Here is a 27,804-nt window from a genome sequence, read left to right as displayed (position 1 = left end):
ATCTCCCAGGATGATCAGCGCATTAGAAGCCCTGATCGATGTTTGCTTCCCAATATTGCCCAATCTGCGACCCGCTCTATCGGGAAGGGCTGTGCAAGGCGAAGAAGGATTTTTAGCCCATCGTTGGGCTACTTGCATTATTACAGGATGAGGCTGATCTATAAGGCAAGACGGTGAATTGTCAGGAGACTTTTATTTCTTGTCCAGCTGTGGGACATTAGCAATCATTGAAGCCGGTGGCTTCATCAATTTTATTCCCTCCTGCCAGATGTAGTGGCAATGAAAATAGATCTTACAGTATGCTGAGCAGGTTGTTTAAAATCCTAAAGAAAGCCTTCTGTTTGCTGAGGTGGAAAAGGTAAATCGAAATGCCAGGATATCATGAAAGCTACCAATATTAGCTGGAGGCGAATCCTTTGGAGGTGGGATAGGTGAAGCAAATAGTGGTGCTATGTAGTTGTCCCATTCTGGGTGATCCCCAGCAGAGTTAAAGGGGATTTCCCCTTCCTCAAGCTGTTGGTCACAATCGCTATCAGCCAATGAATCTCTAATTGTAATAGCCGGTAACACAGGTCTTTCCCTTGTTGTGGTCTGATAGGGCTGTTCAGAAAAAAATACTCTCTATGGTATGTCTGGACACATTGGAGTTTTCTGCATCGTGCACTGGCCTCAGGAAAGCTTTTTTTAATAATTGTTACACATAATGTGTTAAATCGGTGACCAAACAGATAGGGACCGGAATAGAGACCCCTTGAGCATGATGCTGTTCCTCGTCAGGCTCCTCATATTGGTAATGTTCTTGGAAGGTGTCATACTCATGAGCCGATACCTGGTCTCTGTTACGAAAATGAAATTGACCCTCCTGATACGTAGAAGGACCTTGCTCAGCATCCTCATCCTCAGTTTCTTTACCTCTCAGATTTAATTGAGAAGAGCTGTATGCTGGGCCCAAAAAGACTTGCTTTCCCTGATTTCTGCATCTCCAGCAGGCGAACTGGGGATAAAAGTGAAACCTTTGAAATGGTGTAGGTGTAGGAATGCCCCTGTACGAAAGAAACAAAATATCTTTTACTTGCGTCAATGGTGCCGTCGATGACTTAGCCCGAGATGGAATTCTCAATGACAGAAGGACTTGGCATGTACCGGAGGGCGTCGATGGAGCTGCCACTGAAATCTGAGCAGTCGGTGACGGTCTCGTCAATGACGATGATGCAGTTGTCTTAGTCTTCATTGACGAAGATGCATGCGTCACTGGCCTGGTTGTCAGAATTGTGGAAGTCACCCTAGTCACCAGAAAAGAAGGGGATACCTGAGATGATTTTAGCCAACTAATCTGTTGACAGACAGACTTTCTTCGTCGATGGCTCCTTGAATTGAGTAATAGGTGGTGACTGAAGTGTGGAGGTGGAACCTCTGTGAGACCAGAAGGTCCAGCAGGTTAATTGCTTTTGGACTTCTCAACACTGGCCTCCCTACTGTGGGATTTAGCCTTCTTAGAGTCCTTGTCAGATGAGGCAGAGCCCCCATTTTTTTGTTTCTTTGAGTAATTATTCCCTCTTTTTCACACTCAAGACTCAGATTTAGACAGGGCTTTCTTTCTCTGGAGACAAAGAAGCAGTTTGGCCTCACTATCTTTGAGGGTCTTTATTGAGAAAGTGTGACAGTAGGTTTGTGCTGAGGGTAAAGGCAGTACAAAGATTCCTTTTGGGGGTACTCAGAGAAGAGTCTTGATTTCGCCACAAGATTTACAATGTCTGAAAAAACTCTTTTTGAATCACTTAGACATGGTAAAAATAGGAAATAATACCCTGAACTGTACCTCAGGTGCTGCCTGGAGGTTTGAAAGTCGATTGGAGAGCTGCCAGGTCAAAAGTTGAGATCTGAAACACTGCGACTGAGATCAGCTCAGGGAGACTCCCTAACACATGATGTGTGGTAAGAAATCTGAGGTAGGGTGGCTCTGATAGGGATGAGTTCTACATGTCTCTGCTCTGATTGGCTGAAGTCTGGATGTTTTAAAACAATGTGAACAGGCTACCAATGTCTATTGTTTTCAATGGGGTTTTAATGCTTTATCAATACTTACATTACTGTTACCATGGGTCTTCCACCATGACGAAGGGGAACATTTAAGCATGTAAATATATGAAAGATACAATACTGGAGAATCTTTGTTTTTAACACATGTATAAAGAAATGTGATGTATATGTGTGTGTGTGTGTGTGTGTGTATATATATATATATATATATACACACACACACACACACACACACATATATCCTCAGCATGAAATATATGCCATCCAAAGGCTTGACCAAAGAATCGATGAGACTATCATTTTTTTATTTTTTAAATGATGGATATCCATGAGAGAATCTGCATGACGTAAAATATTTTATCATGCACGACTGATTGATTCTTTGCTTATTATTTCTCTGAAAAGCATATATTCAGTGTTGAGGAAACATTACACCCCACACCCCCCAATTATTTTGCTAAAGTGGATACCATAACATAAGTTAACAAAGCTAATTTACAGTTTAAATGGTGGATTTCATCTAAATAAATGTGTCCGACTCCTTGCGTCAGATCTTTGCATCATAAACAAAACTTTGACTGATAGACTTAATGTGCAGATCTCTTCTTTTAAATTAACTACACCTATATTGTAAATGTGTCAGATTTAGGTCCTGAAGAAGCAGGATGTTCCTGGAAAACATGTATTAGCTGCAATCAACACAACACATGGCTGCAATTAACCACAACACACGGCTGATCTCAAGCCCTAAAATTCACACTTGAGACATAAGGTCATTACATCAGTAAAATAGTTAACCCTGGGATTTTCTGGCGTTTTGGGTGAGAAATACAAGCCATTCAGTTAGATTAAAATTCAATATTTTACATACAAACTTTGCGTCACTTTTCTGTAATTCCCTGCTAGGAGATGTGTACATTTTCTAAAATGTCCCATTTTGCTTTTTTCTATAATCTTCCAGTTTGTTCATTTTGCAAGTCTCCACAGTGCTGCAGATCACCATATTTGCTAAGTCCACAATGCAAAGTTAGCCAATTTTCAGAATAATTACCTACCATGCAGACTCCTAAATTTCCATAATGGCCTGGTCAACACACTTTCCATGTCTGATATTGTTTTATGTAGCACCATACAACATTGTATGGTGCTGTTTACTTGACTCTGGCATCCTAAATAAAGTATTTTGCTACAGGTAAAACTCCCAGTGATCTTTGTGAATTTTCAGTCAGGCATGGTCATTGTCTAGTCTGCCTGATGGGCAGAGGTATTCTCCCTCTTTCTTTCTCATAATTTCTGCAGAAGCTCTGCTAACCAGCAGCCATTTGATATCTCCTGCTCTCACTCTGGTGAGGAATTAAAAATGAAGCCTGCCGGACCCTTTTAAGAAATGCCAACCAACCACTGAAGAAGATCCAGCCTCAATGCCTCAGATCCCAGAAACCTTGTGATTCAGCAAGCCAATGCTGATGGAGAATAGGGATCAAGACAGTAGCCGCATAGTGGGCACAGATGAAGATGAAAGATCCCTTCTTCTCAGTTTTAAAAGACAATAGATGCATGCATTGTGCAGTTAAATCATGTGCTGCAACATTTATAGAGCATAGTGAGCAACTTGTAGCTCACGAGCAATATCAGCCACCGCTGCCCTAAAAGATCGATACATGAAAATGACACCTAAGTCTAAAGGTAACATTATGCAGTTCTCCAAATTATTTCAAAAAATGCTCGGGACAATCTGTTTGGTTGTCAACCCCCAACCTGAAACTGCCAGTGGTCTCCACAAAGCTCAAATCTAAATAGAACTGTGCAAACTGCATTGACTCGTCAATTCTTTTGTAGTACGTTTTTTCTTAATTTCATTTGATCCAATATTTCATTTGTTTTTCCTGAAACCTGTGTTTTAAAACTAAGCTTTTTTCCCGCCATATCTCAGACAATCCCCCCTCAGGAACAAGTGGAACAACATGAAGAATATGAGGTCCAGTAAGTCCTCGATGCCAGATGCGGGGCAGGGATTTGTAGTTCTTGGTAGATTGGATAGAATATAGGCCAGAAGACCGATCAAGGTTTGTAGAAAAGCACAGTTATGGCAGAGGAGCGTCACTCACCCTTGCTGAAAGCCAGCAGAGGCAAGGACATAAATTAAATGATAATAAAACTATTTAATATCATTTTATTTTGCGTCCTGCAGGCTGCCTGCCAGCTGAGCCAAGGGAGGGTCGGGGACAGCCACAGTGACGCTACAGCCAGCACAAGGCTGGAGGGGGTAGTGGTGGGCACTGCTAAGTGCGCATGATTGTTTGGCTGGCCCCAGAGGGCTGGCCAAACCGTCATGCGCTATTAACCTTTCTCCACCTAGCTGTGTTTTACAGCTGAGTAGAGAAACCAACACAGGCTCCCAGTCAATGTCTGACCGAGGCGCTCAGACCATAGCGTTCCCAGCATGTGAGCAGCACCTGGACAGGGAGCTGGGAGGCTAAGCAGTGTGTGTGTGTTGCAGCAGTTCCTGGAAGGAGGCGAGGATCGGGAGGAAGGCGGCGGCCATCGACAGGTAAGTGCTTTGAAAACACAGAATGTATTGTATTATTTTTGTTAACCCTCCCCTGCCCACCACTTCACATTACTAGCGTCCGCTTTTGGAATAGCATGCCTCTAAATTGGTCAATGCTCATAATAGATTGCACTTTCAGGATCCTCGAGCCTTGAGGAGAGTAGGAGACTTGGTGGGAGGGATTAAACTGTTAGAATCTAGTGTTTTCCAATCCTATCTCTGCTCTCCCCTCTTATACCCTCACATATATGGCCAGGCCACAGGCAAAAAGGTGGTATTGGGAGACTGCACCAGCCTAGAAACTTGCACTGGAGACTGTGGCCTATGTGGGTGATGACAGTTGGCACAGCAGGGTATTTTCTGATATGCTGACACCATGCAGGGGAGCTGAATGCCACAAAGATTCTACTTTTGTACTGCAGATCACTCTCGTATAGACACACCCCCTAACACAAACACCCAGCAGGCACACCTGAAACCAATTAGTAACCAGGGAAAGACCTATAAATTGGCACATCTACAGAACAGCACTAACTCATCAACTGCCACAGTATGGGGTAGGACCTACTACACAGCACTGATTGCCTAGATCTGCTCCTACTTTAATGTTCTTGACTGCTTAGCCCTCAGTGACCTTGTTCTAGTTTCTGCTTTCTTTACCATTACAAGGGTTTCCTTTGGTTCACTTGGTTCCTGTTCCTTCCTAACTTTCACCCCTCTCCTGTACTTTGATCAGCTGTCTATTGTATGCAACAGCGACTGGTCATGTTTCTCAGACATTACTGCTAGATATACATAGTATCAGAAACATCGCATTTTGGACCAAATAGTTAACTTGGGAAGTCTGGTGCTGGTGTGGGAAGGGAGTGAATGACCAAAAATGTAGATTCCCACTATACCAGAAATATTTCTTATTAGTTTGGCCAAAAAGTAGCAACATGTTCTCTTTTTACTAGAAAACAAATGCTCTGGATATAAGCAAAGCCAAGTGGCCTCATAAGGAATTTTCTTAACTTTTGACCTTTAGTCCCCTTCCTCCCAAGCAGTGATAAGGGACGGGAGGGATATCAGGGTATTACAAGGTATAAGAAGGTATTACCAGAATCGGTCATTCTACACCTGATTCCTCTGGTAATTCCTCATTTCCCATAAACGTTCCAGCCAGTCAGATCCACAGCTAACAAAAACATTTTAATTATGATGGGGCTAGTAACTCCCAATATTTCCCTATCGGAATTATAGGGTAACTCACTATTTTTTTTTTTTAAAGATTAGAATGCAAGCACCGCATTTTCCCAATTGTGACAGAAAAGGAGCAGTAAAGATGGAGATATCCTGTAAGGCAAGGGCATGTCGAAGGCAGGAGAGTTAAACTGGATATTTTAAATGTACTACAGCAAGGCCTAAGGCGCATAAAGTATTTCTTCTAACCCCTCTGAAAGGTTCCATACACTCCTGGCTCTGGTACTCAATATAACATCCACCCAAAGGGCACTTTAAGTTCAGTTACTAAATTCAAGTTGAATATAAATACAAAATGTAAATGTTTAAACATGCATAAATGTAGTGAGATATTTGTTGTAATTGAGTACAAAAATGCATTTATCATAAGATGCAGTCACACAAAAAGTATCAATTGTTTAACTTAAAAAAATGACTGTTAATGCACATCCACTCAACAGCCTTATTATGTTTGCACCAGTGAAGACGCTAGAAAGCTGCCAAGACAATGTTTTATAATGTAATCATGGTAGAAGTGGGAAAAACTGCAATACATGATACACAGGCGATGAACACCAACACAGCAGTTCAAGAGCAAATCCATGCCAACGCTAGGTCTATATCCGTAATCACTGGATACCTTGATGATCATCCGTCGACGAATAATTTTTGTAGTAATTCTTTCTTCCTCATCTGAGCTTGTGACACATTCATAGTCACTGTCACTAAATTGCTGCTAAATGCATTATTGCCACATTTTACCAGCACAGTTAGAAAAAGAAAAGGAATTTTCAGTTGATGAAGGAACAAAAATTATTGCAAAAGTTCATCTTAGTTGCTTCTTTATAAGTTATATTTGTAAACATGCACAGTGTTATAAAATGTTCGGATGCATGTTGAATCTAATCATTATTTTATATTGGGAACGATTAATATGAATCATTTTCAAATCCTAGTAACAAATTACAATGGTGAAAGTGAATGTTACAGCGAAAGGCAGAGGTTAAACAAGTTACTATCTTTATAGAGATTCTCAAATCCTTTTAATTCAATGAGTTATACCCAACACTGTCAAATGTTAAGAAAATCAGCTGCCTGAAAATTTGATCACTTTATACTTTAAAATTGAAGTGCCTCATTTTATTTAAAATGTTATCTATCCAATAAGAAATGTACCTCTCTTACGGGAGCCTGTCCACATCTGTTCAAATCAAAGTGATTAAAACTACCTCAAACATTTCCACTTTGCCATGTTTATTCAGATAATTGTCCAAGCTTAATTTGCTTCTCATTGTTCTTTAAAATCTCATGTCTAAAGCAGTTCTTCCAAATGTGTCTTTTAAGTAAATATTTCAGTTAGTGGTCCAAGCCATATATTCATTACTAACAGGTCCTACACTTGAGTTATACAACTCTTTTAAGACTTACACCCTGAATGAATAGTAGTAGACCCTTTTATTACAGGGGTGCCTTAGACATCAATTCTTTTGTTACAGATTTGTCTGGAATCTAAATGGAGTAGTCTTGGTTACGACATCAACGCCCTTCTCTAAACAGAAGAATAAAACATGAGGAGCTTAAATACTTTGCATAACCAGTCACTATTTCTTGTTCATTATTATACACATCTTTTCAAGAGGGCCAAACTAGATGCCATCAGGAGTGCTAGTTCCTTCTGCACACATCTGATCACAACCTTGATCTGAAACAGCCAGTTTGTGATTAAGGGTAGACAACAAATAACTCCCATCAGTTGATCACCATCAGGCTTCCATCTTAAGCACCTACATTTGTTATCCTAGCTATCTAGCAGATTCTGAAAAAACAGCAAACTCCTCACTGGTTTAAGGCAGTGTATGAGACAGAGTACCGAGGATCTGAGGTGACACTATTTTGATCTGTTGGACATGGACTACTTCCGCTGGAACACGAGTACAGTTCCATAATGTTTTCTGTGTAACAGTGTGACAAAGCAGCTATGTTATAGCTCGAAAAGAGCAGACGTTTGTGAAGAATAGGTCCACACTTTAGATACATAAGGTGCAAGGTACAACCAATGTTTAGTTATAGCACTTATATACTGAGTACTGTGCTACCGTAAAATGCGAATAGGATTATTCTTACTTAACCGCTAGGTTTTAACAATTTTATGACAAATTTGAGTCTCAAAGTAAACCATCAGAAATCATTCATTCTAACCTGTGGTCCAAAAAACACCAACACAAAATCCTTTTTTATTGGTGAGACCCCAATCATTAAGATTTCTCATTTTAACTATTGTGACACAAGCCAGTTAATGAGATGGTCTAGCTATATAAATCCAAAACTCTGAGTGTAGGAACATATGGAGCAGGTGTGTGGGGCACCAGATAGAATGCAGGCCTTTGAAAATAAGTTCCTCTGCCAGATATTGTCCATACCTAAATCAACACCAAGTCTTGTCTCCCATAGTGACCTGGGTATGAGCTACTTGGAAGATCAAGTCAAAAGGGCCCCCGTTTTACTCTGAGTTAAAATCTGGAGTACCACAGAAGCAGGTTTTTCAGAGAAACATTCTGAGTGACTGCTTGAATTTGAATAATAGATACTCTATCCCTTGGCTGGCATATGTCAGGAAAACCTTTATTGACAAGGGCCCGAACAACCTTTTTGAGTCTCCAGATAGTTTTGGGCCCCAAACTAATGCTATAGTTAAGGAAAAATTGCTCATGCTGAATGAGGAGATTAGAATTGCAAAATCAATTCATACGACTTCAGTTCATAACTATTTGCCAATTTCTACAAGGCCTGGGAAACAGCAGTAATCCAAGATGGTTGGAAAAACCAGTGAGGCTCAGGCTACATTCAATTCACTATTTGGTTGCTTTCCCTATCTCTGGCTCTTGGTATGAGTCTCTCTCAGGCTGCCCATGTAATAATTCCTCGCCTCAACCGTCTGTGCACTTTATGCTTTTCTGCACTCTATATAGCAGCTTGAGAGCACGTTTCTTACAACCAATTTTAAAGCACAAGCACTTTACATCTCACCAAGAGGGATTGATCTTTTAAAAATGTTTAAACACACCTACAATTTGTTTTTCTGTCCTTAATTATATTTTGTCTGCAATAAAATTGAGGCAGAGGTATGTCCTATAATACCTGTTTTAGCTTTTGATGAGACTGATTATTATATTTAAAAATAAATAAACATAATGTTAGCTTTTAAAGGTGCCTTAAAGCAATTCTATGCCACTTGGTAAATGGGATAAATATTCTTTTTTAATCTGAATACTAATTATATCCGGTTTAATAACTTTCAAAACTGAAATTATTATAGTAATAATGTCTGCTATCCGTATTTGGAAATTTTCAATACTAGGCTAAAATGTTTTACTGCTATAATCTATATTTTCACGCTGCTTTCAAGCTACGTATTAATTGATGTCTTTTTATATTTACTCTTATAATTCTGACTGACCCTGAAAAACTATATGATGTAAAAAGTATTTTTAGATCTGTGTTTTTATGGGCATTGTTATGACTGAATAAAGATTATTGAGAGAACGAATGAGCACTAAACCGGTAGAGTGCTGACAGTATCAAAATATCAATTTTCCCTCCTGACCGCAGTGCCCTCGTCCTATTGTTCTATTGGGTAAAGTGAATTGCAAGTGCATATTGTGGAGCATGAGCAAATCACATCACTCATAATGTTCAGTAAGGGAACAGGAATAAGATTGTGCCTTGACCTTAATAGGGTAGTATCTTGCTTATCTTCTTTCAGCTAAACAAACACATCTTTCTCTCAAAAATCCACTACAACTAACTTTGATCTAAAGTTAATTAAGCTTTTTACATCATTTGACCAATGGGTGTTTTAACTTTGCTTCTCATCAGGTTCCCTTTGAGCCCATTGGTTTGTTTAATGTGTGACAAAGGTTATACCGGAATAATTATTCGCTATCATCCAGAGCATTAGACAATAGTTGCAGACTCACAGTACACAATGAATTTCATATTTTATAAATAAATTCACTCTTATCTTTCATCAAAGGCCGAATTATTGAGGTGACTTTTCAGGAAATAATTTGCATGCGCAAATTTCATGTTACACATGATTGACTGACTCCATGTATAAACTGGCAAATAAATCACTCAGCTAATGTCTTGGTGTGCTGTGGGCCATACAGTCTATTCTACAATAACAGTGTGATAAAATTAACAGGAGATGTTGTAGCATTACTGCCCAAGAAGACAGTAACTAGGACCAGTTATTATCCCTCCCCAACATATAAGCCAATTTCAGAGTTTGTAAAAATCTCACAGATCAGCCTTCCAATGTGCCTGTTTAATGTTATATTGTGACACACCCAAAAAGTATCAATGTTAAATACACAAAAAAAACATTTGTCATTATTACATCTGTGTGAAAAGAATTTGCAATTCTAATACTTCCCAAATGGATCTTTGTTTAAGTAAAGTGTGCACATCATTAATTTCATCATTCATTAACCTGTGATTTGGGGTTTTAATGTAGCACATTGTAAATATGATCATTAGCACCTATATTTTCTACAGTAAATACAAATTAACTTGTGATTGCAATAAGAAGGAAACAGGAAACAAACTGTGCTAACTGTTCAATGTTACTTTTGCAAGATGGAATCTCTTGTGACCATGTGTCTTGGGAATATTTCAACGCAGTGCACTATACAGAAGTATATTGAATTGTGACTGATGTACGATATAAAGCATACCTTCTGTTCAGATGTTGTACCTTCTTCCAACCGGATGTTTGATTTAGACTTCCCATCTTCCAAAGTTGTCCTTTTTACACTGACAGGCACAGAGGTTTTTGGCTCTCCTTTAGCTGTTTTGCTGGACTCCTCACGAGATTTCTGATGTGGGGTTGATGACAAAGTTGGCTCCTCCACGAACAAAGAGGTTTGTGTTTTTGGCTTAATATTGTCTTTAATGCCGGATTTTCCGGACCCAGTTGCTGGTTGCTTTGAAGGTAATGTGGACTCAGCTTCAACCACTAACCCAGGGGAATTCTTTCCAGCTTCTTTCAGATGTGAGGTAATAGAATCCTTAGACTGATCATTGCTATAAAAGGAGAAAAAGAAGATAGATATAAAAAATTACTTTCATTTTCAATGGAAAATTCATATTCTTCGCAAACATAATTTTTGGCCTGCAATGCAGAGCTGTATTAATTTGTTACTTAGGTTTACAATTTCCAAATCTTTAATAAGAGAAGTGAGTAAGCAACAATTATTAGCTAAGAGGGATTTGCAAAAGGTAAACGTCTAATGTTGAACCAGGGATGCATTCAGGGTCTATACCAAAAAGCGAAGTTACCATAAGCCTGGAACATTTTTTAATAGAGAACAATTATTTTGTCATACCCCAATACCCCATCCTTTTACTGAGTCTCTCCTTTAATCTTCACTTCCCCTTCTTGTGCAACTATTCCCGTTCTTCCCCCTCTCCCGTCATCACTGGCTCACATAACACAATTTATTGCACTTCCGCCCAAGGCCACTTAATTTCTTCCTCGTCCTAGTACCATACTACAGTCTCCATTCCCCCCTCCACTTAATCCTTTACTCTTACTAGGAGCGCATTTGGAAATGGAAGAGCAGATGAATGTGATAAAAGTGTGGGATGTACTAAATTGTTGCTGGACAGCTGTTTCTATATTACTCCACCTCCAACTTTCCCATCTCTCTGTTGCAAAAGCCACATTACATTCCATTTTCAAACTATTGACCACACGCCGTTTCTTTGTGGGATTCCCAAATTTTGTCCTTGGGACATCTGCTACCAGCTTTGTCCAGTTAGTGTGACAGTGCATGATGCTATACATGTTTAGAGCTGCACACTGTCAGAGCAACATTACTACATAAACTACTCAGCCTACTAATGCAAAAATACCAATGTATTTGTTATTGGAGAGAATTCTACTGCACGCCTGCAGAGAAAAGCAAACTAATTTAGAAGTACTCTGGGACACCAACTAGGAACACAGCCTGTGAACCAGCCTAGCACCTCAAGTAACATATACATGATAAATACCACCAGAATTGACTGGATGGCTGTGTAAAAAGTTTATTTTTTTAAAGTACATATCCATCATTATGAAATTACCAGATATCTGGTGCAAGGAAGGCTGGAATGTAAACAGGAGTATTAACAAAGACCATCACTGGTGTATGTACCACTGTTTCTTTGAACAAAAGTTCTTTCTTGTCCATAAAAGGGTAGTGATAAAATAGTTCGATGTTGTACAGAGCACTCAGAGACAATCTTATACTCACAACGGGATGGGGCACAAGTGTTTAGTCTTGAATAAACCTCTTCTACAATCAACAAATTTACATTATTATATTTTAAAAAAATGCTTACCTAGTAGCTTCGTAATTGTATATTTTCCTTCCAGAGTCAAAAAGTCGATCAATCAACAACATTCCAAATAAAAAATATGATTTAAGATGCTGTTCCTGAATGCTTGAAGGTGCAGGAAAGAATGAAGCTATATTATTCTGGGCCTCCATAAAATAAGGCAATTTCGATGCACCCAAACCATTGTTTGCTTTTTCAACGCAGGGGTGTGCTGTGGAATAGAGGCACTGGAGCTGCAGCAACAGCTATGGAGGGAATGGGTGTGGTGGGAAGCAGAAACAGGAGAGGGGAGGACATCAAGATGGGATTGGGGAGTAGACATAAAGATGGAGAAGCTGTTGACCTAGTTAAAGGTAGCAGGAGAGAAAGGCGCAGGGAAATGCATAGGACCACAGAGGTGGACATAGGTAGAGAATCGCAGAAGGTGATCAAGGAGGGTCACAGAGAAGGCAAATGCTACTTACCAGTACGCATCTGTTCTTGGCATGTAGAGCTGCAGATCTACACACTGTGCATAGATCGCCATCTGGTGTTGGGCCCGGATGTTTGCAGTTGTTTTTCCTCTTGGAAAGTCTTTGGAAGTCACGAGGTCCGTGACTCCTCCTTTGGATCGTATTGCGCATGGGCTTCGGCTCCATCTTCAGATTGTTTTGCGCCAGCAGGCAAATGATGGAGCGTAGTAATAAACAGTAAAGATGCCCATGTGTGTTGCATCTAAATAAGATAGACTGGAACAGATAAAGGTAGCCAGGGAGGCGGGTGGGCGTGTGTAGTTCTGCAGCTCTACATGCCAAGAACAGATGCATACTGGTAAGTAGCATTTGCCGTTCGAGGCATATGAGCTGCAAATTACACACTGTGCATAGATTATATAGCAGTACCCATCCCTAGCGGCGACCACCAGTATCTGTTACAGTGGTTTGAAACAATGTTTTAAGTACAGCCTCGCCCACACTAGCTTGTTGCTTAGCTTGCACATCTACACAATAGTGTTTAGTGAAAGTGTGCGATGTTGACCATGTAGCTGCTTTGCAGATATCATCTAAGGGGATGTTCCCTAAGAATGCCATGGAAGCCCCTATCTTACGTGTAGAGTGGGCTTTAGGGGGAACAGATAGTGTTCGTTTTGCCTTGTGGTAGCAAATCTGAATGCATTTGACAATCCATCCAGCTATCCCAGATTTGGAGATGGGGTTGCCGTTATGTGGTGGTGAGAATGAAACGAACAGTTGTTTTGTCTTACGAAAGGGTTGTGTTCTCTCGATGTAGTAGAGCAAGGCTCGTTTGACATCTAATGTGTGGAGAGCTCTTTCTGCCACGGTTTGTGGTTGTGAGAAGAATACTGGTAGTTCCACAGATTGGTTTGGGTGACAGGGAGAAATGACTTTAGGGAGGAATTTTGGATTGGTACGGGGAACCACCTTGTTATGGTGCATTTGCAGAAAGGGTTCTTGAATGGTGAGTGCTTGTATCTCGCTGACCCTTCTGAGAGAAGTGATGGCTATGAGAAAATCAGTTTTCCATGTTAGAAATTGAAGTTCACATTTGTGTAGAGGTTCAAAGGGAGGCCCCATTAGTCTGGTGAGAACGATGCTTAGGTTCCACACCGGTGAGGGTGGCACTCTTGGGGGAACTATTCTTTTGAGGCCTTCCATGAAGGCTTTTATGGCAGGAACTCTAAAGAGAGATAGATGTTGCCTGTTTTGTAGATAGGCTGCTATGGCTGCAAGGTGCAGTCTAATAGACGTGTAGGCTAGGTTGCATCTTTGTAGGTGTAGTAAATAGCCTATGATGTGTTGAATGGACACATCTAGGGGATTGAAGTTGTTATTGTGACAATAGATTACAAAACGTTTCCACTTGGCTGCGTAGCAAGCTATAGTGGTAGGTCGTCTAGCTTCTCTAATGACGTTCATACAGTCAGGGGGAAGATTAAGATAACCGAATTATAGGATTTAGGAGCCAGATCGCAAGGTTGAGCTGAGCTGGGTCTGGGTGCCTGATCTCTCCGTGGTTCTGGATTAAGAGGCGTGGAGAGAGGTGTAACTTTTGGTGCGGTACTACAGATAGTTCCAGCAGTGAGGTGTACCACGTTTGTCTGGCCCAATTTGGAGCTACTAGGATGAGAGTGAGGGAGTGTTGTTGTAGTTTGCGCACCACTAATGGAATGAGTGGGAGAGGCGGAAAAGCGTACACAAATCTGCCTGACCAATTCATCCATATCGCATTGCCTTTGGACGACGGGTGTGGATACCTGGCGGCGAAGCTTGGGCATTTGGCGTTTTCGTGGGTGGCAAAGAGGTCTATCTGTGGCTGCCCCCACATTTGAAAGTACGGGTGAAGAACTTGTGGATGTAGTTCCCACTCGTGGATCTGTTGTGTTTGTCTGCTGAGCAGATCGGCCACAGTGTTTTTTGACTCATGGGACATGTTGGGCTAGGAGAAAGATTTTTTGGGGTATGGCCCATCTCCATATGCTCTGTGCTAGCTGAGGGAGCTGTAGAGAGTGTGTGCCCCCTTGTTTTTGTATATAGTACATGGCTGTCATGTTGTCCGTGCGGACTAAGACGGCCTTGCCTGAGACATGCATTTGAAAAGCCTTTAGGGCTAAGAATATAGCTAGTAACTCCAGATGGTTGACGTGGAGTAACTTTTGTTGAGGCGTCCACCTGCCCTGCATGGTGTGATGTAGTAGGTGAGCTCCCCAGCCGGAGAGCGATGCGTCCGCTGTCAGTACTATCTAAGGAACCGGGTCCAGGAACGGTCACCCTTTGGAAAGGTTTTTGGTGGACCACCACTGCAGAGAGTGATGGGCACGGCCGTCTACCAACACCAGATCTGTCAATTGACCTTGGGCCTGGTTCCATTGGCGCGCTAAGCACTCTTGGAGAAGACGCATCTGGAGTCTTGCGTGAGGTACTATGAATATGCAAGAGGCCATCATTCCTATGAGTTGCATGAACACTCGAGCTGGAAGAGAGTGTTCTGGTTGAAATTTGGCGTGTAGAGCCTGAATGCTTGCTATCCTGACAGGACTGGGATAGGCTAGCGCTTTTGAGGTGTCTATGGTGGCACCGAGGTATTGTTTTACGTGGGACGGTTGCAGAGGGGACTTCATGTGATTTACTGTGAAGACCAGTTCGTGAAGTAGTTGGATAGTGGCGTGAGTGTGTTGTACACACTGGTTGTATGAGCTGGCTTTTATTAGCCAGTCGTCTAGGTATGGGAAGACATGGATGTGTTGTCTCCGCAAGTGTGGGGCCACTACTGCTAGGCACTTGGTAAATACTCTTGGTGCTGTGGTGACTCCGAATGGGAGCACTTTGAATTGATAGTTTTGGCCGTCCACCAGAAATCTGAGAACTTTCCTGTGAGCGTTGTGAACAGGAATGTGGAAGTAGGCGTCTTTGAGGTCTAAAGTGGCCAGGACATCGTTTTGGGAGAGCAGGGGAAGTACCTGCTAGAGGGTGACAATGTGAAAATGGTCTGAGTGGATATATTGGTTCAGGGGCCTGAGGTCTAGGATGGGCCTTAGCGTGTCGTCCCTTTTTGGTATGAGAAAATACCGGGAGTAAACCCCTATATTTTGTTGGTTGGTAGGAACTAATTCTATTGCCCCGTTTTGTAGGAGGGAGATTACCTCCTGCTTTAGTAGTGCTAAATGTTCTTGTGACATTGTGCGTTGTTTGGGTGGAATGTTTGGGGGGGTAGATGTTAGTTCGAGGCAAAAGCCTGACCGAATTATTAGTGTTAGCCATTTGTCTGAGGTGATGGTAGTCAAGACAGGAAGGAAATTGTGGAGTCTGCCCCCAACCGGAGTGGGATGGTCTGGGGGGAGTGGAGGGAAGTCATTGGGTAGGGGTGGAGGAAGAGTGGGAGGTGTTTGTTTTGCCTCTGCCTTTATTATTGTTGCCTCTGTAGCCACCTCTTTGGTAACCCCTTGTAAAGGTGGATTGGGTAGGGGCTTTATAGGAAGTGGAAGTGGTGTCAGGGGAGTAGCCTCTGGATGTGCTTCGAAAGGAAGATCGGCGAAAAGAACGCCTGGGAGGGTGTGATTGTAAGGCTCCCATACATTTCGCCGTATCTGTGTCTTTCTTCATTTTTTCCAGGGCCTCATCTACTTTTGGGCCGAACAGATGTTCCTGGTCAATGGGGTGGTTCAGGATGGAAGCTTGCACCTCTGGTTTGAAATCTGAAATCCTTAGCCAGGCATGGCGACGGAGTAGTACGCTGGTGTTAATTGCCCTAGAGGCGGTGTCAGCTGCATCTAGGGCACAGCGGATGGAGGTATTTGTGATGGTTTTGCCATCCTGAATTAACTCATTGGCTCTATTTTTACATTTGTCAGGGAGGTGTTGCATTATGGCTTCTAGTTCGTCATAATGTGCCCTGTCATATCTTGCCAGAAGCGCTTGTGTATTTGTGATGCTCCATATGTTGGCAGCCTGGGATGCAGTGCGCTTGCCCGATGCCTCCAAGAGTTTTGACTCTTTATCAGGTGATGGTGCCTCGCCTGATGCTTGTGAGTTTGCTCTTTTTCGTGCTGTAGACACTACTAGGGAATCTAGTGGTGCTCGCCTTCTGATGTAGGCGGGATCTGTAGGGGCGGCTTTATATTTTTTGTCTATGCGAGGGTTGATGACCCTGGCTCTGACTGGATCTTTAAAGACCTCCGGCGCGTGCTTGATGACTCCTTTGAGCATGGGCAGGATGGAGGTGGCCCTGTGTGTCGTGTCGAACGTATAAAGGAGGAAGTCCTCCTCCACGGGGTCGGTATGGAGATCTACACCGTGGTAGTGTGCAGCCCTCTGGAGTAGGTGGTTGAACCCCAATGAGTCTTCCGGTGGGGATGGTCTCGAAGGGTAGAGATCATCCTGCGGGATGTTAGGAATGTCAGGAATGTTATAGTCGTCCCATGGGTCTGGGGAGCCTGTAGGATTGGGGTCCCCTGTAGCTTGGTCATGGTGCTCGTCCCCTATGTCATCATAGACATCATCATTGTCATCATCCGGAGAGGGTGTGGGGGAATGATGTGGTGGGGGGGGAGGAGGTGGAGGAGGGGGAGGTGGAGGGGGTGGAGGAGGGGGTGAGGGTATTCTCAAAGGGGAGGAAGCAAAGACTTTCCTCTTTGGAGGTGGAGGTGGAGCTGGGGCAGGCTTGTCCAGGTGTCTCTTTTTGATGCGGAGCATCAAATGTCCAGTTTTAGGATCCTTGATCAGTGTTTTTTGCAATGGATCAGGTGTAAAAAGTTCTTCAGAGAGTGGTCTGTCCGTCGGCGCCGAAGGCATCGGCCGTAGGTTTTTTTATTTTAGAGTCTGCATTAGTTCGCTGTTTTGAACTATGCGGCTTTGAAAGGGCTGGTTGGTTACTCGGCTCCGAGATGGTTTTCGGCTTCGAGATATGGGTGTCAGTGGCCTTGTGTTTTTTGCTCGGTTCCGAGGACGGCGTCAGTACCGAGGAGCTGGTGCTGGTTTTTGGCGCCGAGTGCTTCGGTATGGAGCTGGGTGCCGAGGAGGAGGCCATTTTCTTTTTCGACGTCGGTGCAGAGGAGTGTTTGTCGGCACCGACGTTGGGCTGGCTCGAGCCCGAGCCATGGGAAGGCTTAATAGGCTTCTTTACCGGCCCCGAAGGTGCGGTGTGGGAAGCAATGTTCTTGGTCATGCCTAGGCTCGGAGGCGAAGGTGTGACCGAAGCCTTTTTGGATGCCATGGAGGATGTGGGGTGGGTGTGGATTTCGGTACTCATGACCCTCTGTGCCGGAGTGATGTCCTTCGCATCTGAATCATCGGCTTCGGATGCCCTGTGTTTTTCTGGAGCGTCGACGCCTTCTCCGAAGATGTCGTTTGGGATCGCCGCCGACGAGTGTGCCATAGTTCTTCGTGCTCTTCGGTCTCAAATGGTTTTCTTGGACCGGAAGGATTTGCATGCCGGACAGTCTCAAGACTCGTGTTCAGGGAAGAGGCAGAGATTGCATTCTATGTGGAGATCGGTGTGGGGGAAATTGGACCCACATCGAGGGCACTTCTTGAAGGGAGTCCTTTCCATTAGCCAGGACCGGAGCTTGGGTAGGCCCGAAGGCCGTCGTTGACGACTGGAATCGAAGGTCTAGATCGATGAGAGCCAAGTCGAGTGGGGAGATCGCGATCGAAAACAATACAGCGAAAAGGGTGGAGGATCGCGCGTCGATTAGAGAACTGGAAACAGTCCGGAACCGGAGCACGAAGATCACATCCGAGCCCGATGGCGGAAAAAAACAATCTGAGGATGGAGCCGAAGCCCATGCGCAATACGATTCAAAGGAGGAGTCACGGACCTCGTGACTTCCAAAGACTTTCCAAGAGGAAAAACAACTGCAAACATCCGGGCCCAACACCAGATGGCGATCTATGCACAGTGTGTAATCTGCAGCTTATATGCCTCGAACACAATGTTTTGAGGATTAGGGGCACAGAGGTGGAGCAGGCAAGAAATGGAACTGGAGACAGGGAACAGTGAAAGTGAGTGGTGCTATGCCTAGGTTCCGGTTAGAGAGAAAATTAAAAGGGTTTCAGGGGAGTTTAACCATAACAAAAATGATGAAGCTTTACTGATGTCCTAACTTCCATGGATTGATGTATCAGTTCTAACAGAATCCATCTTGATGAGTTAAATTGACATGAACATTTTAGTCGAAAGGTGCATTAATTTTTTCTTTTAACATACCACCATAATACCACTAGCCTATTTTTTCATGCATCCTTTTTCCCAGACAAGATGTTACAGTATCAACCTTCATTGACTTTAGCTTTTAATTTGATCACTTTTAGCTCCCAGTCACGAAGAGTTTAAGAGGTCTTATAAACTTCATCCTCTATTACATTAATCCTGAAATGAATAACTAATCCCATACCAAAAATGACAATTAAGACTGCAGAGCTCTCTTATAATTTAGGTATCAGAGTAAAGGAACAAAATGTTGTATATTGGTATTTCAAGGTTAACTTGTTCAAGGTTGACGATTCATACTGATTTGTAAAATGCTGTATCTTAGGCTAATAAAACAAAAACCGGAAAAACTTGTTCAGGGTTTTAAAGAGTCTAGAGGATCCAGATCAAATAGCAGCTGCCATGTGCAATCAATTTTAAGACTTTCCCCTATGTTGTACCACAGCAATAGCTTTAACAGCATCTGCTTATTACTAACGTGAAGTTTCATCCCATGATAGAAAGAGCTGCTCACAAACACAAGATATGATGCCAAATCAACACCCTATTGCCTTGCGAGTAGGCTACTGTGGTCATCTTTCCTGAAAATCAATGCAGCTTTACTTGGCATCCCTCTACTCTACCTCTAATAAACAACATGAATAGAGGACTTAACAAACTGAAGTTACTAAAATTCCTGCCTAAACTTAAATTAACAGTCTTCCAGACAACAAAAATCCATTTGCTTACTTCACGATTTACTTACAGTCACTAGGTTGGCCTGCTGACATTTAGGTGGCCCCTTGAGGAAATGTCAATTTCAAAGCAGAAATATATGCTCAATATAAGCAACGGAATAAGATACTGATCAACCTTTTCCTACCAAACAGAAGTTATAGGCATCCATGGATGTTCGATAATGTCAATCTTTGCTATGTTAAAGATTATTCTATTTACGTAAAACGAAAACTCGCGGCTGGAAGACAGTGAATATGTCTGAACAATACATTATGTTAAATATCCCTGCCTACAGACATATAAAATACAACAACGTATATATACATGTATATAATTTAGATGGCATTAGTCATAAATAGGCACATACCTTTCGTTCACTTGGTCTCGTAGCTCAGCACTTAGTCTATGCCCCGGCGTTGGTGGCTCAGCATTGATGCTCGTTACCTCATTCTGCCAACCTGCAATAATAGACAATTCCTGTTCTGCTTGCTGGACTTGTTTAAGGATAGAATGCACCTTTTTCTTAGTCATCTCCTCCGACTCAACTCCTTCATCCAGATGAATGTCCTCAAAGAGGGCTTTGAGCCTTTCTTGTGTCATCTCCTCATCAGAACCAGACTTTCCTCTCTCCCACTGTTCAGTCCTTGCTCCGGTTTGATACAATTCTTCATTTTGCTTTTGAATCTGATTGGAGTGTTTAATAGATTTTTCTACCCAGCAATCACTACTGAGCTGTAGGGCTTCATCGTGAATATCCATATCGAACACTGGACTCTGGTGGATAGCCTCAGCTTTTGACAGCCACTTATAAGGCACAGAGGAATCAAGTTTGCTGTCTTCCAGTGAAGTGTCCTCTTCAGTCACCACTGGAGGTCCCACTGATGTACTATCGACAAACCCCTGTGAAGTTACTAACACATCGCTCAGTCTACTGGGAGTTCTATGAGGTGACTCTATGCTAGAGGTATCACTAAAGAATTCGTCGTGATGGAAAGGGGTGGGGGACACAAAACGCAAACCGGTGGGAGTTTCCAGTTCCACTTGGATGGAGGTGTAACCTATGGAAGACAGTACACATGGACTGACTGGAATGATATATGTAACAACACATGAGCAGACACGTAGAATGGTTTTAAGTATCACATCACATATGGAAAATGTATGGTCAACTGTAGCAGAAATTTACATGCACTGATTCCATTTAGGGATATATATCCAGAAAGAAATGTATCCAAAATATCAGACTTCACAGGGTGATGAAGTCAGGTTTTGGAAATTTTAATTAGAAGTGCTAGGACTTCTGTATTACTGATTTGTGATAATTTAAATACTGTGTAACCACATCCTTTAGGATAGTCTTCGGTGTTTCTTTGAACAGAAAACGACATTATATGAGATGACAGCAGCTGTCTTTAAACACCAAATCCTTTTTCTTGTAGCAAATGTTGATGCATTCCTAACCTGCTGGCAACCTGATTTTAAATTTAGCAGAAAGGATCTATCAGGCAGTTCTTAACTTATGCCAAAACATAATAGCCACATGTTTAAAACAATACTTTAAACACTATGCTGGTTTATAAACCTTATGTATTATATTTAGAGAATTGGAATGGAACTGCTAAAATATTTAGTGCTGAATCTCAGGTGGAAAAGGAGAACATATTTGAGGATAGAACAGAATCTAGATAGAAAGGAAGGGGAAGTGGGGTGGATGACTGTTGAAACACATTTTGCAGGAAGCAAACTATATCAAGATTTCAGACACAGCAAACATATGTGGCGGTGGAGATTGTGGCAAATAAGATGATGATGATCTTGTAGAATGCAGAGTTCTTGGTGACATGGGTACAATCAAATACACTGATCAAATAAAAAGAAAATATGAGATATGAGACAAAGGAAAATCATTAGGATTAGATAGGCAACACACACAATGAAAAAAGTGATATGAATTTCCAGCATTGTTTAAAACATTTTCAAAAGAGAGAACTGTCGTTCATGCCATGGCTTGTTGGCTGAGCAGGATTGTTCTGATGCAGCTGAGAGAAAGGTGAAAGTGGTCTGGTCTTGGTGAGGAAAGGAGAAACTATGCAGCTTTAAAAAAAGAGGAGAGGCAGTAAAACTGACATCAAGCATGCCTGGGCAAAACTCATTGACCCAACCTCACCAAACGGGGTTTGAACCCCATGCCACCCACCAACCCCAAGATGAGAACAGCTGTTATAAAAAAGAAAGAATGTGTTTAGATTTGGCTTGTGATTTTGTTACTTTGACCTTTTTCCTTTTCCCTTCTTCCTTGTCTGTCATGTCTGTTTTTACTCCCATTCTGCTTCTGTTCTTGCATTCCTGTAGGTAAATGTATGCTTTCCACTCTGTCTGTGACTCCATTACCTGCCTCTTATAGACTCTCTTCTTCCACTTCCTTTCTTTCTACTCTTCCTATGTCACATCTTCTTCTGGTTCTCTGTTTCTCCTTTCATTCTCTTCCTCCACCTCTTGCTGTCACTCATCTTCCACTGTTTTTCCTCTCCATCTGAGATTGTGCTCCTTCCCTTGCTCACCCACCCCACCTCTCTAACTCATGCTACCTTTCTCTCTTGCTCCGATTCTCCTCTCATCTATGTTTGCCTGTATCTTGGTCTGCTCCTTTCCCATATCATGTTTTGCATAACCGTCTCTCTACATCTTTCTCTCCACTCAATCGTTTGTTTTTTATCTAGTATGCCATTTACTTATAAGTCGTTGCTTGAGTTTCTCATTATATTATTCTCTCTATCTCTCCTACTCTTGCCACCTTTATCTTCAAATTTCTTTCACAGACTTGTGTTGCTATAGTTGCCCTAAGCGGGAAAGATATGCCCAGGCATGAGTCTCGTGCTCTCTTTACCACTGAATTCAAGCACGCCAGGCTGATGAGGGATGATACCACAAAACAGATTCCAGGAAGCTTGTTAAATAGCCCACAGTTCACCGCTTTGGATTGGTAAAATACTATCCAAGCCAACCTAAAATTAATAAAAGCAATTTTGCTTCTTTTTTACATATGTTATGCAGCACTCTATGCCAGAAACGGTATTGTTTTGACTCATACTGGGTGCTCCCTTGTGGCAGGACAAGGCTAAACTCTAAAGAATAGGGGTTGCTTTTATTCATTCCAGGTTGGCTTGGATGGTACTTTACCAATACAAAGCTTTAATACGGTGCATGGAGTGGTAAAAGGCTTTTGTTATTTTACAGCTCGTCGTGGATAGCACTACGCTTAGACTTTGCTGCAGAACTGGCACTTTCTATCTCGGCGTGGAAGGCAATATGCTAATTCTATACTTAAAAACTTTGATAGAAATGCAGATACTTGAGGTGAGCAAATTCAGAATGTCACTGGTGTTGTACAGCGAGCTATACGGCCGCTGCTCTCCGCCTAAACTTGGGAACTACGCAGAGTTCTCTGCTTCTTTTTTGCATAAGGTATGCAGCACTCTATGCCTGAACGGGTATTGTATGTGTGTGTGTGTGTGTATATATATATATATATATCTATGTGTAAAAGTAACATTATAATTAGATGTTAAAATGACATAAGATCTACTCAAATTTACATGTTATAGTTTAGTGAACTAACTAAACCTTGTGCCCCCAACATTCACTGCTATAGATCTCGTATATTATTTCACTCATGACATCATTGATGACATCTCACATGATGTAACTGATGGTATCAATGATGACATAATCAAATAATTGCGACAGGGTGCAATAGTCTTTGTGGATACAATACTTCAATAAGTTACAACTGTGTCAAATCTTCTATCATAAATTAAGTGATAATGTTCATAAACTTTAACCATATGCACGGCACATAACATACCTGTCAACTCACTCACATTTGGTGGATGTTACCCCATTTTTACTACTATTCACTCCCCTAACAAACCTGTCTCCATAGACTTTAATGGGGTAACCCACATTTGAACTTTGAACACCTTCCAACTTTTGCTTTTCTCATAGCTTTTTTGAAACAGGTTTTGGCTTTAAGCTGCAACCCACAATGAATCATATCTCTGCAATCCACATCAGGTGCGCTCAGCTTACCTTGTTTAACTTGGAGTACTACTTGCACCCAAAACGTACATGGTTTTACAATGCACAGCCACACTCGCCTCCAGGCCTTCATCATGTTTCATGCTATTGGTTACATAATTCTATGCTGTCTCTGACAACAGCCCTTTACTAACAACATTCTTTTTAGAAATGATCTAAGGGTTTATGGAGCGTTACATATAGCAGTATCGAGGATGATGAAATCAGTGATGTTAGTGATGAGATTCTTTAGTGATGCCATCAAGAATGTCATTTAACATATCATGAGTTATGACATATGTGAGGTCATACGAAAAGCATGATGGGGGCGCAAGTTATAGTTAGTTCACTAAACCCTAACTGGCAAGTCTCAGTGGTTTTTCAGTTCTTATCTCATTTTAACACTGAACTATAATGCCATTTTAACCTTTGCTGTTTCCAGTGAATTTCTGTTTTTTTTTTAAATTAACATCTTATTACCAAACCTAACTATGATGTCATTTTAACCTTACATTTTTATCATTTAACTTTTGTAGTTTTTTTTTATCATATTCATAGTAGAACATATGCCAATACCAGTTATCTAACCTGTGGCAAACCACACCCCATCTCACACAGCCAGGGGTGTTGGTTGATGGACCTGGCCAGAGTGCCAATACTACGATGGGTAGCCATCCACCGGGCTGTGCGTGGCCCTTAGAGAAAATCAGCAACGACTATTTATTTTTTTAATTTTTGGGTACCGTGGGAGTATTGGGTTACCCAAGTTGCACCAACCATCCAGACAACCAACTTTTTTTAAGGGTTAACTGTTACATGACCTAACCAAGCCCCTATGTAAATTCAAATTTCTCGAAACCGCTGCATGGATTTACATCAAATCACAAAAAGCACACGTTCTGATTAATGTTTCAACTTTGTGCTTAATTTGGTGCATTTCCATTCACACTTTCCCCTCCCTCCTCTCTTTTTTCTTGGGTCACGTTTGATGGAACTGAGCAAAACATTGCATGAAGGAGCTGAAGTGGATGAACTGCTTTTTTGTCAAGATATGTGCAGATACAGCTAATGAAATATATATAGATATATATATATATATTGAAAACTACACATTTTGGGTAGTAGCATATCCTTTCGGGCTCTGGGTAAAGGTTGTCTCATCTTCATGAGCAACAACCCAAAGATGAGGATTGTACAAACACACTGATGTGAAATAATCTGGCTATTACTAGGTGTACACTCTATGTTGTCTGTTAAGAACAATACTTGGTAGCTAGTAGACATATTTGCAGGGAGTAGATCATTCTATCCAAGACACTGCAAAAATAGGCAATTTGATCAGCCTCCTGCTACAGTTTATGAATGATTTGCAGAAAGGATTCTAGCCAAGGGCCAGCACGAGCAGTTGGTTTGAGCTACTTACCCACTCCCCACAGTAAGGTTGCCTGAACATAGGAATCAGACCCTCTTGTAACTTCATTACACATATGTATAAGTTCTGCTTCTGCTATAGAAACTGTAACTTTGAGGCAAAGCTTGACATTAGCCAGGGCATTGGGAAGAAACCTACTGCTACTCTTGGTCTAAATTTACAGGAAGTCTGTCCTTGCATCCACTTTACATGTCCATGTCATGCATACATTAATTGTTGCTCCCAGAGAAAAGTCTATGGCTGGCAACTAAGTACAAGAGATCCATACTTTAATTTACTGAACCAGTCTTAAAATATCTATGTAAAACTGCTGCATAAAATACACAGTGTGAGATTTTACTGTACCGATGGAATATTTTTGAAATATTCTATTTTATAATGCAGATTTTGCATCAGTAACTATTTCAGATCTTTGAATGGCAGAACTATACAATTGTAATTGCCTTTCCATGCCTTTAGGCCTTCTTATCTGTTTATGTCCAGCTTATGAAACAGCTGTAATACAAAGTAAGAACCAAAACCATAAAAAACAACAACAATTATTTACCATCTACAGGATCCTGGAAAACGTTGTCATCTGCAAAGCTTCTGGTCCCTGTGATGTTTCCATAATCAAATATGGGCCCTTCCAGCAGTGTCACAATATCCATTCGATTTATTTTTGTCAATACATTTGTTAAAGTATCCGCTGAAAAAGGCAGTGAATTAAAATGAGTCACAAGCAACTCCTGAGTGGAAAATAACTTCAGAACATCCACCAATTGAGCATAACTTGACAAGCTTTGTTGAACATTTACTTCACACATCAGCAATCCACCAGAATCCTGAAACTTCCCTCTGGTAATCGGAGTTCGATTTGTGAGACAGATGACTTACATGTCAGTTGGTTATGAATTGTCAGTGAGAAGCAAACAAATCTTTGAAAATTACTAAGGTTCTCTCTCAAGGCATTACACACACTTCTAGTTTCTAACATTTCAATGAAAGTGACACTGATAATTTTCCATAGTAAAGTATGTCAACAGCTGGTGCGCCCACTACAAATCTGATTACGAATGACATCACTACGAGGGCCTCGGTATTGGTTATGGTAGAACCATACCCAATAGATACCTACACCTTGGGATGTGGTGCTTAACATGTGCTGCACTGCCACATTATTGTGGGTTCTGCACTTTGTAATGATGAATAGCATGTTTTGCCCCGTTCCATGCTCTAACCCTAAATATTGCTGGTTATGGGCTGCACAAATTTCACAGCGGTATTTGTGTCCCCACTATAATCCTGATTTGACTGAAAAGTCCTGTTTTTCACCTAAATCAGGAAGTAAGGGTCTTTCAGAAAGATGTCTTAAGTAGGGACACTCAGTTTTGCAACAGGCAGAGAAATAGGAAGAGAACTGGTCAAGTCACAATCAAACACTGTTCATCATTTTCCAGGCATTTGATAAGGTGCATCCATGGACCCAAACCCTCATGTCACCACTGGCCTCCACAGTTTAGTACTTAATTCTATTCACTAAGAGTATGTATTTTCAAAATGTTACACTTTCTGCTGTAAACTTTAGTGGCCTAAAGCACTCTATGGTGATGAAATGCACCATTCTGGAGCAGACAAAACTACCCTCAACAAACTAAACAAGCATTGAAAATGCAATAGGTTTCGCCCTCGTTTAAGTTAAAGCAATTCTGTTTGTATTTAGGTGGCTTTTTAGCTTTGCTTTTATTAGTGCTTTTTAAACTTTCATGTTCATAACATGCATATATGTAAAAGAAAGATATCACAAAGCCCTTTACGAATGGAGAAGCCAAGGTCTCCTCACCAAACCAGAATTTGATTTCTTAAAAAATGACTATCCAACCACACCACAACTGTATTTAATCCCAAAAATACATAAGAACGCTATTGATCCACCTGGCAGACCAATCATATCTGCTATTGGTGGACTGTTTGAAAACACCTCTCGATTTATTGACTTTTTTCTCCAGCCTTTTGTCTGTGACTTACGCTCTTATATTAAGGACACAGGCGATTTCTTGACCAAAATGTATGATGTGAAATGGCATGATAATTATGTATTCATGACACTGGATGTATGCTCGTTATATACAAGCATTAGACATAAGGACGGATTACATGCGCTTGAACACTACTTAAACAAAAGACCTATACACTTACATGGACACACTTCTATGCTGCTGCAAATGGCCGAGTGGTGCCTGGAAAACAATGTCTTCATATTTGACAAATTGTTTTATAGACAATTACAGGGCACAGCCATGGGTACTTGCTTCGCCCCCAGCTATGCTAATTTGCATATGGGCTGGTGGGAGGAGCAAGTACTCATGCCAACACACAGTCTGGAAATGAAAGAAAATGTAGTTATCTATGTCAGGTACATAGATGACATTTTTGTTTTATGGCAAGGTACACAAGAAGGTGCAGAACAGTTTGCACAAGAATTAAACAACAACACTCTCAACCTCTCTTTTACCAGCCATACCAGTAAAGAATGTATACAATTTCTGGACATAGAATTGTATATAGAACAAGACAAAATCCAAACGAGAACATACAGGAAACCTACAGCAGGCAATGCCATCCTGCACGCTAATAGTTTCCATTATGATAGTGTCAAAAAGGGCATCCCCTATGCAGAATGCATAAGAATGAAGCG

The 27,804-nt window shown here is 41.5% G+C and overlaps 1 protein-coding gene across 32 annotated transcripts in view; it reads right to left on the bottom strand.

Annotated features, from left to right (window-relative positions):
* ANK3 (ankyrin 3) overlaps positions 1–27,804 on the bottom strand; it is a 1,906,984-nt gene that overhangs the window by 113,742 nt on the left and 1,765,438 nt on the right. For 22 of the 32 annotated variants that reach the window (XM_085608804.1, XM_085608807.1, XM_085608799.1 and 19 more), the window contains 4 exons: positions 25,675–25,815; positions 19,986–20,676; positions 10,549–10,897; positions 6,453–6,548 (listed from right to left, as the gene is read on the bottom strand). In XM_085608804.1, coding sequence (XP_085464930.1) covers positions 6,453–6,548; positions 10,549–10,897; positions 19,986–20,676; positions 25,675–25,815 — 1,277 coding nt within the window. The remainder of the gene's footprint in view (positions 1–6,452; positions 6,549–10,548; positions 10,898–19,985; positions 20,677–25,674; positions 25,816–27,804) is intronic. The other 10 variants (XM_085608825.1, XM_085608826.1, XM_085608829.1 and 7 more) reach the window with 3 other exon arrangements.

The sequence above is a fragment of the Triturus cristatus genome, chromosome 1_2 (assembly GCF_964204655.1).
Source record: "Triturus cristatus chromosome 1_2, aTriCri1.1, whole genome shotgun sequence".
Lineage (NCBI taxonomy): Eukaryota > Metazoa > Chordata > Amphibia > Caudata > Salamandridae > Triturus > Triturus cristatus.
Note: the sequence above shows the minus strand (reverse complement) of the source record. Positions and strands in the feature narration are given on the sequence as shown.